We start from the raw sequence: 16,434 nt of genomic DNA, 5'->3' as shown, positions 1-16,434 counted from the left end.
ATCTATATTCTTTTCTACGTAAATTTTTTCTCTCTCAAGGTATCTGTTGGGTTATTGGTTTGTATAACTGGTCATTACTTTATCATAATTTACTGTTTGGAGTACTTTTTAAGTTTGAAATTTAAAAAATATTTTTTTATCTTATATATAATTTGATTTATAAGTCTGCAAAACAACGTCGTTTCAGTAGTGTAAATGTAGAATTCATTTCTTCCTCGAGTATCAATTATGCACTACAACCAGAATGCATTAGTGTAGTTGATGATATGGCTGCAGCTGCTGCTGCTGCAACACTCTCGCTCTCTCTGGTTAGATCCCAACAGAATCATTATGACAAAACAACACTATCTTTGTTTACTCTTTCACCTTTCATAATTCCCACCAAACACTCTCTTTTCTCCCTCAAAAAACCCCACCATTACCCCTTCAGAGATTTTCACTCTTCCTCTTCTTCATCTTCTTCCAACCACACCACCTCTTCATTTCTCCATGATTCTTTTCGAACCGGAAGGTTTTTGACCAATGAAGAGATTGAGAAGCTCAAGAACCTCGAAAATTTTGTACATTTTCAAGAATTGAAATCTGGGTTTTTGTGGGTTCGTGTGATGAGACCTGAAGACATGGATTCTACTGTGGGTTTGTTAGCTCAATCGTTCGCTGAGTCAATGCTGCTACGTTCGGGGTATGAGAAATTGTTAAGCTTCTTAGTGAAGCAGTATTTAGTTGAGAGAAGAGGTGTGATGCCTCATGCTGTTACACTTATTGGGTTTTATAGAGGAAAGGAAGAGGAGGAGCCTTGTAAAGAAGTAGACTTGGTGGGCACTGTGGAGGTTTGTTTTGATAGCCGGGGTGCAAATGCTTCACCTCCCACGCCTACTCCTCCCCGAAACTCGCCTTATATTTGTAACATGACTGTTAAAATGCCACTGCGAAGGTACTTATGTTGTTTGGTTTTATGATTTCAGTTTCAAGTTACGATTGCCACTTTTAATGTATTTTCAATTGTCTTTCCTTATTTTCGAAATGGTACAAAACATTTGTTGAATGCTATCAGGACTGCTCAGACATTTTCCAAAGGAAAACCATTTGTTTATTTTTCTTTTTGTAGCATATTTCTGCAGTGTTTTCGTGTGTTGGTTTGTATCTAGGGTTTTGGTAACAACTTTAGGACTTTACAGTAACACAGTGAAATGAGATAGCTCGCACTTCAATGAACTGTTTCATGTGTTGCACTGTTAAAATTTTAGATCTTTTTGCTATAATTGAATTTGGGAATTTAAATGTGATTTGAACCAGTGTTGATGCCCTTTGACGTCAGCTATGAAATTAAATATGCGCAAAATCTTCTAGGAGGGTGAAGAAGGCTAAAATATCAATGCAACTGGATCTCTGGGTCAGATCCTACTTTATAGTTTGCATCTCAATTTAGTATCTAAAGGATTCAAGGGCATGGTTTATCGGTGAGATATGACAAATTTAAAGTTTGAACTAGGATTCTATGTATTATTTGCGTAATACTTTATTTTTCATTTTTCTGGGATACCTATTCAGTCCCTCTATCTAGGGTGTTGCATTTGTGCAAACACATATGGGGACCATTTAGTTGAACATAAAAAAGTCTTAGGATTAGTTTAACTGGAGAATAGTGTTTCCTGGCCTCTGATGATATTCCTGAAGCAGTAGTTTAACTATTCTTTATAAATCAATATTCTTGCTTTATGCATTACTGTGATGAAATTTGTCATGTTTTCTCCTTGATCATCGTGGAATGTGTTTCAGTTTATTTTGCAGGCTGAAGATTCTTATGTCTTGCTTTTTTTTTACAAGGCTAGTATTCTAGTCAATTCAATAGTGTTTCCTCATGCTTTATTAGAAAGACTGGATTAATAAATATGTTTTTGGAACTTTCAGGAAGGGTATTGGTTGGCATCTTCTGAAGGCAAGTGAAGAACTAATATCTCAGATGAGTTCCTCAAAAGATGTGTATCTGCACTGCAGAATGATTGATGCTGCCCCATTTAACATGTATAGGAAAGCAGGGTATAACATCATTAAAACAGATAGTATCTTAATATTGTTGATGCTGCAGAGACGCAAGCACTTGATGTGCAAGAAGCTTACAGTTTTTGAAAGCCCCTCAAAATCAGATATGTCAGCCTCTGATGAGGAATTTTGTTCATAAATGAATTTTTGGAAGTTACAGCATAATTCTCTAGGTATATGCAGTTTCTGTCATATGATTCTCTTCACTAGTAAAACTCATATTCTGCTGCGGGTGTTCTAGTTCTTGCTTTTTCACAGATACCAGACAGAGGCAGATGTGCTTGTAAATCACTTTTGTACATTGTCCAAATTGTAGGCTACTTTTTTCTCTCTAACCTTTTCTTTGACTCTTTGGTTGTTCATTTGACCCTAAATAATTTCTATTCCATTGCGTATTTTTCTCTTCAGGTTTGGACTTTTCCAGTCCTGGACATAGTCCAGCCAGGTTGTGAGTTGTGATCTTCAAACGGATTGGTTTCTGTATGAAGGAGTCAGTCAGATTTTCAACTAGCCTTGTCTGTTTGTGTCATGTCTATGGTAGAAACCTGTTTTGCTACAGGTAATTACACAAACTTCTGAGTTGTTGCCTTTTGTTTTCTCTCTAGTTTTGCTAGGTGAGATACATGTATATTTTGTGTCTGAACTTGGAAAATAAGAAACAATAATTTGTTGATCTTCTAAAGTTAGCAGCGTAAACTCAATGTAAACCAATCTCATAAATGTTTTATTTTAAGTACATAATACATAGTCCATGTCTTTGAACTGTATATAATTAGAAACAGCTGTTGTTAACTCAAAAAGATGATGATGCTGGATGATCACAACCAGATTTGTAAGAAAATGTTCATTCTGAACTTAGATACTCAATTATTACCTTGTCACTTTTCCAGAAATTTTTTCGGTTATACCATAAAACATTTAACTTTATCCTATTTGAATTCCTCCTATAGTTACTGACAAAAAATCAAGTTCTTTTTTGGGATCTATCAAATTATGTTGTGGTACCGTTATGCTCCTAGGTCCCTTAGCTTCCAGGTTTTTAGAATCCAATGAATGAAAACAGAGGATGTTTATTCTATATAATTACAAGCTGCTGAGAAAACATTTTGGTTTATCAGACCATTCTGAATGCATGCATAGGCATTCCCAAGCCTTTTGAATTTATATATATAATCATCTGGAGTTCTTTTACACACTCTGTCATTGCGGGTCTCTCACTGCTCTCAGTACGAACGCAGCGTGATGCCAGGTTTGCAAACATGGCTATAGATTCCACGGTGTATGAACTTAGATTGAGCTCTGGATCTATTACCTTGCGCAACTTCTTCCGATCGTTCAATATGTGCTTCACCTGATACAAGAACCACCCTTCTATTATATTCCAGTCATTTCCAAATGCTAGTTCATTAATTTGCTTATATCTTGGAACCAGACCGTTAGGAATCATGAGATTGTATTGTTACCTGTAATACAAGGTTTTGATCACTTGGCCCCTGGTTTATGTCGACTGCTCTGCGTCCTGTCAAAAGTTCTAAAAGAACCACTCCAAATGCATAAACATCACTTTGTAAAGTGAGTTTCCCTGTCTGCCACCAAGGGAGACAATTCCATAACTCAGTCCTTGCTGATATAATTAAGTGCACCAAATTCTATACTTTCTAAGATGAATGTTTAAAGTGAACCAAAACTTTTGCATTTGTTAACTCTAATATGTTAATAAAATTAATCTTTTTGTTTACTTCCGGTGGCTGAGCATTGCTTTATTGTATTTATGGCATACATAGGGTTACATTTTTTGGCTTCATTTGGAATATTAATATCTAAGATCTTATTAGCCACTAGCAAGTCTCTGTGATTTGGTAAACAAGTTATTGAAGCTTTATGCTTGCTAAGTCATGTTTATGTGCAATGTTCTATTTAGGAACTGGAATATATTCATACAGAAGAAGTTTAATGTAATCCAAACGAATAGAACTTGAAAAATAGGAATCTTGGTGTGTTATGTAGATGCTGTCTGTGTACTTGGATAACATGCATCACATATTTCTGTTTTTTGAAACTTGAATACCATGGAGTACAAACAGTGACAATCTGGGAATGCATGAGATTTTTTTTTTTTTAAACAGAAAATGGATTAGAAGTTCCGATGAGATAGTATTTAATGCTGTTAAACATGCAAAAATATCACAAAAAAAGTATATATACACAAAAATGCATACCGATGTATACTCAGGATCAAAGTAGCCAAAGGTGCCCAGAACTCTAGCAGTCACGTAAGTCTCCTGACCTTCTGGCATTAACTTAGCCAGGCCGAAGTCTGATATCTATGGAAATAGCAATTTGATTAGAAATTTTAAGTGACTGATACTTATCCATTCAAATTTTATCTAACTCCAAATCACTCACCTTTGCTTCAAAGTTGGCACTTAGAAGTATATTGGTGGATTTGAAATCTCTGTGAACAATTGGAATCCCAACAGCAGAGCTTGAATGAAGATAAGCAAGTCCCCTCGCTGCTCCAAGTGCCACTTTGAGCCTTGAAGGCCAGTCCATTTTTGCTTCCCCAATTCCTAGCATCAAATTGCATGTTATTAGACGTCTTGTGAATATTCTTATGGAACCAGGGATTGTTACAAAACCAACCATTTAAGTGATCTTGCAGGTTTCCTTTTTGCATGTACTCATACACCAGAAAGCGGTGTTTTCCATCGGCACAGTAGCCTATCAGGGAAACCAGATTTGGATGGTCAAGTCTGCTTAAGATATCAACTTCAACCCGGAACTCGAGTTCTCCTTCAGCTACTTTAAATGGCGGCAACTCCATTTTCTTTATTGCAACAACCTTCAGATTTCAAAAGAGAAACAAATTTATGGGTCAACTACTCATCGCATGCTACTCACTTAATAATATCATCATTTAATAAATCTAATTGCTTGGTTTTCTCAGGAATTTTCAAGTCTAACCTCAAGCAATCATGGTCTTACATTACAGTCTACTTGGATAACAACGTTTACCTCACCCGACCGCAAAGTGCCCCTGTAAACTCGGCCGAATCCTCCTTTACCCAGAAAATTTTCATCACTGAAAGAGCACGTTGCCTCTTCCATTTCCCTGAGAGTAAAAACTGATGATCCATGGCGTCTTTTCGGAGGTTGGGGTGCTGTATTTTCGAGCTGCCAATACTCTGCTGGTCTGTAAATCCCTGGAAGGTATATAGGTAGATGTTCAAACAATGAAAAGATTCCTCCGAAAAAGGTCTACAAAACATGGCTTAATTGAATAAACCAGGAGAAGCGACGAAGAAAAACTTACAAGGGTCGGTGTGATCTTGGGACTTGCTTCTTCTGCGCTTGTTCCATGCCGAGACCAATCCGAATGGCATGATTGCTATTTCTGAATGGATTTACTTGTCTATTGAACGATTTCAGTGAACGGACAATTGGATGGAGAAGTTCCGTAAATGTCACTGGGCTTCGGAGTCTTAGCAAAGATTGAATTTGAAAATCTACTTTAGCGTTAGTGTTGTATTGAGTACAAAACTCGCACACAAAGATAAGTTACAGAAAGGATTATAGTATGAGAAAGCTCTGAAGGATACAGTGCGTACAGAGGAAGAGTCAGGGTAGAAATACTCAACCAGATTATCTAACAACCATAATTTACAGAGAAATGTACTTAAAGTAAAAGAAAAAGCAAATAAAGGTAGAGTTGTCAATGCTTGCTTACCTTTCAATGAGTATTTTTGGGGTTTGTTTCTTTGAAAATGAAATGGAAACTACAAAATCTAACTGCATTTTCACCACCTTCGTTGAGTTTTTTGTGAACGAAGAAAGGTAGCCGTTGAAGGGCTGCTTTCATTCCTTTTTTTTTTTAAATTTAAATTCTTGATAAAATATCTTTTTGATTTCTCTCCGTATGGTGAAATCTATCAATCTAACATTCATTAATATCGCCGTCTGAAGATGACAACGAAAGAAAATTCGAAATTTTTGTTTCCGTTCATGTGGGCCTTTAGATATTGATATTTCATTTTAAAGCCATCACTCCCCTGACGTGATTGATAAATTGGGAGCTTAAACAGCTCCTTCAAAACATCTTCCCTTCTCAAACTCAATAAACTGTTGAAGCTATGGAGCACTGAAGTTGGCTGCTGAAAATTCTGCATTTTTTGAAGATGGTTCTGGTGCAGAAAGCTGAAGATGATATGGATTATTTGTTGCAGCCTTAAAATGGTGACAAACTTTCTTAACCATTTTGTAATGTTTTTAGTTAGAATGCAACCAAACTAAATTGTGGTTGTTATGTTAGGTGTACTTTGACTTAAAGTTTGATTGGCTTGTAAGAATTTGTATGGATATTTGTACATGGGTTAGGAAAAGCTATGTAAATATAAATGTATGGCAAAGAAATGAGCAGATTACAGGTCATAAAAACAAAAGAAAAGCAGACTTCCGTTCCAGCTCTCTGTTTTTTTTCTCCTCTGCTTTTTCATTTTTCTTGCTTTCTTTGCTTCCAGATCTCCATTAAAAAATCAACATAAACAACTGCTTTCTGGGGCCATTCATATTGAAAGATACCATTTTTTTTTAGTATAATGGACTACTTTCCTTTGTCTTCTAGTACTTACATGATGTCATTTGAATTTTTATGCACAGGACAAAGGCATATCTAGCCTTGAATCCAGATTGTTCTTCCATAGTTGATATCAGTAACGGACAGGAGTTAAACAGAGGTGACTAGTTTTGTTTCATTTGAAATCTCAAAATCATATTTTTATATTGAAAACAAAGAATTTGATGAATATTGAGAAAACTTTCTTTTTTTTGATAAAGGATAACTATGTGAAAAAGATGAAAATGTAAATCTTTGTATTTTCTATTGTGTACAAGTTATTTCTTAGTCCAGAATAAAAAATATTGTTTGCACTTGCTCAACAAGACAAAGTGAAAAGTACACACAAGATTGTTTGATTTTACTAGAGCCATTGTTGTCTATTAAATTTTTGTGAAAGTTGGTTAAACAAATGATGTATTCTAAAGATACTAGGCTTTGAGGTGAATAATCCTGCAGCTTGCCTAAAGCCAAACTGGATTTCTTGGTTGCTTACCTCACATTCCTAGAACTTCTATGGTTATTCATGCTCTCCCGACTTAATTTATTTGCTTTTTACAAAATTAAAACACAAATATTGATGCTGGGTCGCCTAAAAAATCAACTCAACTACAACAGTTAAGGTTTTTAAATTGATCAATGTTAATTAACTTACAACCTATCAGTAGTGAACTTATTGTCTGTGGTTGAATTGTGATGATCAAAATACCAGTTTAGATGGTGATCTTAATTTTGTCTTTTCTCCCTGAACCCAGTTCTTGATGTTTACTGATCGACAGTAATTTGACATATCAACTCATCAGGCTTGTCTAAATCATGTGCTGTTGCCCTCATCAGTGACCGTTTATTTTCTGTTCAGGAACCCTTGGTTGATTTTGATTTTGACAGAAAATAATCAAGTTAACAGTATTCTCCAGGCTAAGCCAAATTGGCCCCAGTGATTTTCTCTTCTATGTAGTGTATCAGTCTGTAATAATTTTTGCAAGGACAATTTCACCTATCGATCTGAATGATACAACTGTTGGTATCTCTTCTCACCTGCTACACCGACAGATTTATTAATAAAGATAGTTAGTGAAATTGCATATACAAGCATTTTAGATTGGCTTTGATTGCAGTTTGACTTGAATGAACAGTAGATTAAAAAACATTAGTAGTAGATGAAACACCAAGTGATGGGCAGATGAGTGATAAATGCAGTTTCCTGGAATCTCAACAAGGACCGAAACGGCAGTTGGGTGTAGTCTTGAGTAAATTTAACGCACTCAGCCAAAAACGATTCTCTCCACTACTATATATAGTTATGTCTATGGTGATCACCTCTCAAGTGTCTCCCTGTCTCTTAATTTTGCTGTTTTTTCTATTTTATATAATGGCTTCTGGTGGAAAGCTTGAGGTTGAGATTGAGGTCAAGTCTCCCGCTGATAAATTCTGGGGAGCTATCAGAGACTCCACCACTCTCTTTCCCAAAGCCTTTTCTCACGATTACAAGAGCATTGAAGTTCTTGAGGGCGATGGCAAAGCCCCTGGCTCTGTTCGTCTCATAACATATGCTGAAGGTGAAATTTTTATGATTTTAATAGCATTGTGTGATAAATGTAGCTTGTTGTAATTGATATTTTTGGTTGGTTTGCATTTAGGTTCTCCAATTGTTAAGGTATCGACTGAAAAGATCGAAGCTGTAGATGATGTGAAGAAGGTGGTTACTTACAATGTGATTGCTGGGGATCTCTTGAAGTACTATAAGGTTTTCAAGGGCATCATCACTGTAAGTCCAAAGGGAGATGGGAGCTTGGTGAAATGGTCATGCGAATATGAAAAGGCAAGCAATGAAATTCCTGATCCAAGCGTTATCAAGGAATTTGCTGTCAAGAACTTCAAAGAAGTGGATGAATACATAACCAAAACATAGAGTCATCTGCCTTCAGGAAGGTTGTGTTTTGCCCTCACAAAATAAGCTTACACTATGTAATAGTTGGGGTTAAGTTTATGCTACTCTCTACATTAAATAAGCTTTGTGTTGTCCCAGAGGCAAATCAAAGTGACAAGTTACATAATAAGTTGCTCTTGAGATCATCAAAGATATTTGATTATGGTCAAACAAAGTGTCTAATTTTCCCAAAAGATGAGATGGGGTGAGATGCCATAAAAAGTACATTAACACATCGTTTACTCAGTTATCACATAATTTATCTTTAGATCATTATACCTCTTAATTTCTAACATAATTTTTTTCTCAATTAACTTCTAATGTAAAAGTTGATGCTCTCTAATGCCGACAAAGGCACTCACTTTTTTTGCCCATTCAAACTATCAGATATCAATTTAATGGTTATATATAGTTGTCTAGCATAAAGATATTATATTTCTTATTTTTCTTCCAAGAGAGGAGCTTTTTCGTCTGAATAATTGACTCTATCGATTTGTGAGGCTTATTTAATTCATCATTTTCTCTACTTTGCTCAATAGAAGTTACAATAATGTTAAATCAGTGATACTTTTGGTAATAACATTAGGGTTGGACTCGAGCCGAGCCAGCTCGAGCTCAGTTCGGCTCGGTTTGAGCCCGAAACGAGCCAGGCTCTGCTCGGCTCGATCAAGCTCGAGCTGAGCCAGGCTCTGCTCTGCTCGATCGAGCTCGAGCCGAGCTCGAGCTAACTCGGGTTGGTTCGGTAGATTTTTTTTTAAAATTTTTTAAGCAAAACGACGTTGTTTTGATTTATATATATATACAAAACGATGCCGTTTTGATATGAAAAATGAGACGAGCCGAGCCGTACACGAGTCGAGCCAAAAACGAGCCGAGCCGAGTCGGCTCGAGTTGAGCTCGAGCCAAACTCGAGCCGGCCATAAAAAAGCCGAACCGAGCTCGGCTCGGTTCGAATTCACCCCTAAATAACATCAATACATAAATATAAGATAATGTCAAGATGATAGCATTAGTTTATGGATGAATCCATGCATAATGCTCTAATAATGGGAAATGTATAAGTACAACAACAATACCCAAAATGTGAATCTGGTTACGCCTACAAAAGGAAGATGTTCAATATATATTTGCTATTCATTTAGCAGAGTGAGAAGCTAAAGAAACTCGGTAATGATCATGTTTGTCTACCCAAAAGAACATCCATTTAAGATTAGTGGAAAACAAAGTTAAGTGGTTTATTTCAAGCCAAAAGTTATTTGAAGCCCAAAATGGAAGCAAATTGCAGCCCTGTTGCATCTTGATGGGAGCTTTAGCCTGCAAAATCATTGACTGCAAAGTCTTTGGGCCTGATTCTGCTAAGCTCAACGTAATTCCATTTACCCACGGCATCATTATGGCTTCTAGTTCAAACTTTGACAGCATTAATTGTTCAACTCAACAAACAAAATGCAATGGTCCCTCAGATCTTCTGAATAGTCCAAAATATTGATTAGGCAGTATTCTAGTGCGTGATGTGATGAAGGCTGAAGGGTAAGGTGATCGGATGGGCAGGTTCCGTGTTTGACGGTGCCCATACATTTGAGGAACTCCACATTGATGAAACAGAAAGTTAGGTGGGAGCAAAGGAAGTGAAGGAAAGACTAGGTTAATTTTACAGCTATGAAAAAGTAATAGAGAAAACTGACTGTAAAGGACCAAAGGAGTATATAGATAATCTTATCATCTTTCGTTTTAGTATCTCCTTTTTCCACCTTTTCCTTTTCTGGGCCTAGATTCTGACCACAATGCCTTCACGTGATGCCTTGGAGTTTTTCTCCCGGTGGAAATTTAAAGTTGAATTCTTTCTCAGTGATTTTGATATTTATTTGACCAACTCAACTCAGTCCAAACCATCACCTGGTTTCTTGGAAATTATTGTTTTTCTAATTTTTCTTGTTTTTGAAACCAGAAGTCCAGTTCTTAGTATTGTTTGCCAGCTTCACTCTTAATGATGGATGGGTTATAAACTTTACACCCTGCCCTGCCCTGCGCTGCCCTGCCGCTGCCCCCTGCAGCTTGTAATTGGTGAGTACGACTAAAATCATGAATGCTTCAGTTTCTTTTCTACCTCTTTATATGCATGTAACAGTATATCACTTCCATTACTAACAGTAATTGGAGAACAGATCATATATTTATTTATAATTGTCAGAAAATGAATTTAAAAAGAAAAACTGTCAATTTTACCATAATTCTTGGTGTATCCTATACCTAATAAGGGTCTACCATATTATCATGCATGTGTGATACAAATGCTTAATCGGAAACAGGGATTGCTACAAAACCAACCATTTAAGTGATCTTGCAGGTTCCCTTTTTGCATGTACTCGTACACCAGAAAGCGGTGTTTCCCATCGGCACAGTAGCCTATCAAAGAAACGAGATTTGGACGGTCAAGTCTGCTTAAGATATCAACTTCTACCCGGAACTCAAGTTCTCCTTCCGCTGCTTTAAATGGCGGCAACTCTGTTTTCTTTATCGCAACAACCTTCAGATTTCAAAAGAGAAACAAATTTATGGTTCAACTACTCGTCGCATGCTACTCACCTAATAATAGCATCATCTAATCAATTTATTTACTTGGTTTGTTCGGGAATTTTCTAGTTTAATCTGAAGTAATCATGGTCTTACATTATTGTGTACTTTGATATCAATGTTTGCCTCACACGACCGCAAAGTGCCCCTGTAAACTCGGCCAAATCCTCCTTTACCCAGAAAATTTTCGTCACTGAAAGAGCACGTTGCCTGTTCCATTTCCCTGAGAGTACAAACTGATGATCCACGGTGTCTTTTCGGACGCTGGGGCGTTTGACTTTAAGGTGCCAATATTCCGCTGGTCTGTAAATCCCTGGAAGGTATATAGGTAGATGTTCAAACAATGAAAAAATCCTCCAAAAAAGGCCTACAAAACATGTCTAAATTGCATAAACTCGGAGAAGTTAAGAAGGAAAAATTACAAGGGTCGGTATGATCTTGGGACTTGCTTCTTCTGCGCTTGTTCCATGCCGAGACCGATCCGAATGGCATAATTGCTATTTCTAAACGGATTTACTTGTCTATCTAACAATTTTAGCGACAATTTTTCTTACACGAAACAGACAATTGGATGGAGAAGTTTCATTAACATCCACAGACGTAAGTGTTGTATTGAGTACAAAACTCGCACACAAAGAAAAGTTACAGAAAGGATTATAGTATGAGAAAGCTCTGAAGGAAATGGTACGTACAGAGGAAGAGTAAGGATTATACTCAGCCAGATTATCCAGCAACCATAATTTACAGAGAAATGTACTTGAAGAAAAAGAAAAAAGTAAATAAAGGTAAAGTTGGCATTGCTTGCTTACCTTTCGATGAGTATTTTTGGGGTTTGTTTCTCTGATAACGAAATGGAAACTACAATATCTAACTTCATTTTTACCACCTTCCTTGAGTTTTTTTGTGTAGGAAGGGCTGCTTTCATTCATTTTTTTTTTTTTCTCTAAAATTTTAATTTCGTGATAATATCTCTTTATCAATCTAACAATCATTAATATCGCCTTTTAAAGATGACAACGAAAGAAAATTCGAAATTTTCGTCTGTTCATGCAGGTCTTTAGAGTTTAGATATTGATATTTCATTTTAAAGCCATTACTCACCTAACATTATTGATATATTGGGAGCTCAAACAGCTTCTTCAAAACATTATCCCATTTCAAACTCAAAAAACAACTCCTTTCTGGGCCCATTCATATTGAAAGATAACAATTTTTTTCGTATAATGGGCTACTTTTCCTGTGTCTTCAAGTACTTTTCATTTTGTGATTCGATTTTTTTATGCACAGGACAAGGGCATATACAGTCTTGAATCCAGATGTTTCTTCCATAGTTGATATGAGTAAGGGACAGAAGTGAAACAGAGGTGATTAGTTTGTTCCATTTGCAATCTCAAAATCAGATTTTTACTTTGAAAACAAAGAATTCGATGAATATTGAGATAACTTATTTTTAACAAAGTATGTGAAAATCTATGTAGCACGGAAACGGAAACGGAAACGTGGAAATGCATTTTTAAAAAAATATAGGAAACGAAAACGTGGAGAAACTTATAAATATGAAAAATATAAGAGTTTTTTTATAAATACTAAATTTTTTATAACAAAAATATATAAATTTGTATAATATAAAAATAAATAATAAAAAAGAATTAAGAAAAAAATACTATAAAATATAATCATAGAACCTATTGTAAATTGTTCTTCAGCAAACATATATAGATATTTAAAAAAAAAAAACAATAATACACACCAATTTATATAATATGCCAGGAAAGAGATGAGTAACACATCGAAGAGTAGAGAGGAGATAAATTTAATATGAGATTTAAAGACATTTTCGATTTGAAAATATGAAAGATATGTGTTTAATCGATTTCATGAGTTTTCTTCTAAAAAAAATGTGTTTCAAAATATTTCCTACAAGTTTCGAAGAGTTTCAGAGACAGAAACGTTTACGAAATGTGGAAACGCACCCCATTATAAGTTTCTGTACTACTTTGGTGAAAATTATTCACACCATAAAAATGTAAACCCTCGTTTTCCTATTTTGCTTTTATAATTTAAAACACAAATATTGATAGAGGGTTGCCTAAAAAATAAATCTCAACTACAAAGGTGAATGTTAATTAATTTACAACCTATCAATGGTGAACTTGTTGTCCGTGGTTGAATTGTGATGATCAAAATATCAGTTTAGATGGTGATCTTAATTTTGTCTCTTCTCCCCGAACCCAGTTCTTGATGTTGACTAAACTACAGTAATTTTGACATATCAACTCATCAGGCTTGTCAAAATCATGTGCTGTAGTCCTCATCAGTTGACAGAATTATTTTCTGTTCAAGAACCCTTGGTTGATTTTGATTTAGTTAAAATTGTTTCCAGTATTCAGACTCGATAAATAAAAAAACCATTATTTATCAAGTTAATATTATTCTCCAGGCAATTTCATTTATAGATCTGAATGATTCAACAGTTAGTATCACGTCTCACCTGCCACACCGACAAATTTATTACTAAAGATATTAGTGAGATTGCATATACAAGCATTTTAGATTGGCTTTGATTGCAGTTTGATTTAACTGAAGAGTGGATTAAAACACGTTAGTAGCAGATGAAACACCAAGCGACGGGCAGATGAGTGATAAATGCATTTTCCATGGGATTTCAACAAGGATCGAAATGGCAGTTGGGTGTAGTCCTCAGTAAATTGAATGCACTCAACCAAAAACCAATCTTTTCACTACTATATATACTTATGTCTATGGTAATCAATTCTGTAATCTCTATCTGTCTCTGAATTTAGCTGTATTTTCTATAGGCCAAACGACTATTTCCCACCCAAAGTTCGATGTTTTCTCAAGTTTTCACTATTTAACTATAAAAACACCAAACACCCACCCATGGTCGGTTAGATTTAACAAAACCCTAACAGTGATAAGGGTAAAATCGTTATTTTCTCTATAATATTAAAAATAAACTAAAATAGAATCTATTTTGCCCTCCTAAACTTTAAAAACTAAAATTTTTCTCCAGCCTAAGTTTTAAAAAATCGCAATTTCACCCTAGGGTTTGGTTTTGAAATCTCCGGCGACCTCTCCGGCTCCGTTGTCGACGGTGTCTCCCTCCCGAACCATCCTCTCCTTCCGATGATCCATTTTCTTTCATTTGGAGGTCCGATCGACGTCGAAAACGCCTTGGGAGACGAAAAACTTCGTCGGGGAAGACGAAGAAGAAGCCGTCGTCTTCATCTGGGAAGACGATCGTCTTCCCAAAAGAAGACCTCTGGGAAGACGACCGTCTTCCCAGACAAAGACGACGACTTTTTCTTCGTCTGACTTCGTCTTCCTCGACGAAGTTCTTCGTCTCCCAAGGCGGCTCCGACGTCGATCAGACCTCCAAATGGGAGGAAATGGATCGCCAGAAGGAAAGGATGGTTCGGGAGGGAGACGCCGTCGGCAACGGAGCCGAAGAGGTCGTCGGAGATTTCAAAACCAAACCCTAGGGTGAAACTGCTATTTTTTAAAACTTAGGGTGAGGAAAAATTTTAGTTTTTAAAGTTTAGGGGGGCAAAAGGAGATAAAATTTTCAGGCGTTAGGGTTTTATTAGATTTAACCGGCCACGGGTGGGTGTTTGGTGTTTCCATAGTTAAAGGGTGAAAACTTGAGAAAACATCAAACCTTGGGTGGGAAATAGTTGTTTGGCCTTTTCTATATCATATAACGGCTACTGGTGGAAAGCTTAAGGTTGAGATTGAGGTCAAGTCTCCTGCTGATAAATTATGGGAAGCTATCAGAGACTTCACCATTCTCTATCCCAAAGCCTTTTCTCACGATGACAAGAGCATTGAAGTTCTTGAGGGCGACGGCAAGGCCCCTGGCTCTGTTTGTCTCATTGCACATGCTGAAGGTGAAATTTTCATGATTTTAAGTAGCAAATATTGTGGAATAAATGTAGTTTGCTGTAATTAATATTTTTTCTGGGTTTGCATATAGGTTCACCCAATTGTTAAGATATCGACTGAGAAGATCAAAGCTGTAGATGATGTGAAGAAGGAGGTTACTTACAATGTCATTGCTGGGGATCTCTTGAAGTACTAAAAGGTTTGCAAGGGCATCAGAAGTCCAGAGGGAGATGGGAGCTTGGTGAAATGGTCATGCGAATATGAAAAAGCAAGCAATGAAATTCCTGATCCAAGCGTTATCAATGAATTTACTGTCAAGATCTTTAAATAAGTCGATGACCACAAAACCAAGACATAGAGGCATCTTCCTTCAGGACAGTTGTGTTTTGCCATTGTAAAATAAGCTTACACTATGTAATAGTTGGGTCAAGTTTATGCTACTCTGTACATTAAATAAACTTTGTGTTCTCCTAGAGCCCAGTCATAGTGACAAGTTAAATAATAAGTTGCTCTTAAGATCGTTAAAGATATCTGATTGTGGCCAAACAAAGTTTCTAATTTTCCCAAAAGATGAGATGGGATGAGATGCCATAAAAAGTACATTAACACATTGGTCATTCAGCTATCACATAATTTAATCCTTAGACGATTAAACCTTTTAATTTCTGACTTAATTTTCTTCTTAATTAACTTTTGATGCAAAAGTTGATTTCCAATGTCAACATACACACTCACTTTCCTTGCCCGTTCAAACTATCAAGATTCAATTAAATGGTTATATGTAGTTACTTTACACAAAGATATTATACTTTTGATTTTTCTTCCAAGAGAGAAACTTTTCCTTTGAAGAATCGACTTTATCGATATTAAGGGGTTTACATATTCATTGTCTTCTCTACTTTGCTCAATAGAAGTTACAATAACACTGAATCAATGGCACTCTTAGTAGTAACATCAACACCTAAATATAAGATAGTGTCAAGATGATAGCATTAGTTTATGGATGAATACATGCATAATGCTATAATAATGGGGAATGTACAAGTACAACAACAAAACCTTTAATGTGAATCTGATTACACCGACAGAGGAAGATGTTCAATATATATTTGCTATTCATTTAGCAGGGTAAGAAGCTAAAGAAACTGAGTAATGATCATGTTTTTCTACCCAAAAGAACATCCATTTAAGATTAGTGGAAAACAAAGTTAAGTGGTTTATTTCTAGCCAAAAGTTATTTGAAGCCCAAAATGGAAGCAAATTACAGCCCTGTTGCATCTCAATGGGAGCTTTAGCCTTCTAAATCATTGACTATAAAATCTTTGGGCCCTGATGCTGCTAAGCTTAATGTAATTCCATTTACCCATGGCAT

At 36.1% G+C, this 16,434-nt stretch overlaps 3 protein-coding genes, 2 long non-coding RNA genes and 1 pseudogene across 10 annotated transcripts; 4 read left to right on the top strand and 2 right to left on the bottom strand.

Moving 5' to 3' along the window:
* Positions 1–183: 183 nt before the first annotated feature.
* Positions 184–5,777, top strand: LOC123214616. Of its 5 annotated transcripts, XR_006501864.1 has the most exons (5): positions 184–934; positions 1,912–2,355; positions 2,452–2,602; positions 4,706–4,917; positions 5,036–5,777. XR_006501864.1 is itself a non-coding variant. In XM_044634497.1 (3 exons), the coding sequence occupies exons 1-2, from the start codon at positions 267–269 to the stop codon at positions 2,180–2,182; spliced, it is 939 nt and encodes a 312-aa protein (XP_044490432.1). In that variant the 5' UTR covers positions 184–266; the 3' UTR covers positions 2,183–2,216; positions 2,452–2,790. The 5 variants fall into 5 exon arrangements, 1 of the variants encoding a protein (XP_044490432.1); XR_006501863.1 differs by having other exon boundaries at positions 4,706–5,777; XR_006501865.1 differs by lacking the exons at positions 4,706–4,917; positions 5,036–5,777 and having other exon boundaries at positions 1,912–2,216; positions 2,302–2,355; positions 2,452–2,790.
* LOC123214615 (probable serine/threonine-protein kinase PBL28) lies at positions 3,080–5,477 on the bottom strand. Of its 2 annotated transcripts, none has more exons than XM_044634495.1 (7): positions 5,357–5,477; positions 5,059–5,246; positions 4,687–4,885; positions 4,450–4,613; positions 4,263–4,367; positions 3,507–3,629; positions 3,080–3,394 (listed from the first exon to the last, which is right to left on the bottom strand). In XM_044634495.1, exons 1-7 carry the CDS (start codon positions 5,424–5,426, stop codon positions 3,158–3,160), a joined length of 1,086 nt encoding a protein of 361 aa, XP_044490430.1. In that variant the 5' UTR covers positions 5,427–5,477; the 3' UTR covers positions 3,080–3,157. The 2 variants fall into 2 exon arrangements, with proteins under 2 accessions (XP_044490430.1, XP_044490431.1); XM_044634496.1 differs by having other exon boundaries at positions 5,059–5,301; positions 5,343–5,426.
* A 2,093-nt stretch (positions 5,778–7,870) lies between the features above and the next one.
* On the top strand, positions 7,871–8,731 carry LOC123214617 (MLP-like protein 423). The gene is made up of 2 exons (XM_044634498.1): positions 7,871–8,214; positions 8,296–8,731. Exons 1-2 carry the CDS (start codon positions 7,959–7,961, stop codon positions 8,565–8,567), a joined length of 528 nt encoding a protein of 175 aa, XP_044490433.1. The 5' UTR covers positions 7,871–7,958; the 3' UTR covers positions 8,568–8,731.
* Positions 8,732–10,196: 1,465 nt separating this feature from the next.
* On the top strand, positions 10,197–11,254 carry LOC123214619. The gene is made up of 2 exons (XR_006501866.1): positions 10,197–10,649; positions 10,933–11,254. It is a non-coding gene; the product is annotated as an uncharacterized LOC123214619 (long non-coding RNA).
* Positions 10,740–11,995, bottom strand: LOC123214618 (annotated as a pseudogene).
* A 2,875-nt stretch (positions 11,996–14,870) lies between these two features.
* LOC123214769 lies at positions 14,871–15,615 on the top strand. The gene is made up of 2 exons (XR_006501893.1): positions 14,871–15,067; positions 15,154–15,615. It is a non-coding gene; the product is annotated as an uncharacterized LOC123214769 (long non-coding RNA).
* Positions 15,616–16,434: the final 819 nt, after the last annotated feature.

The sequence above is a fragment of the Mangifera indica genome, chromosome 4, assembly GCF_011075055.1.
Source record: "Mangifera indica cultivar Alphonso chromosome 4, CATAS_Mindica_2.1, whole genome shotgun sequence".
In the NCBI taxonomy this organism is placed as follows: domain Eukaryota; kingdom Viridiplantae; phylum Streptophyta; class Magnoliopsida; order Sapindales; family Anacardiaceae; genus Mangifera; species Mangifera indica.
This window is presented reverse-complemented; position numbering and strand designations above follow the sequence as displayed.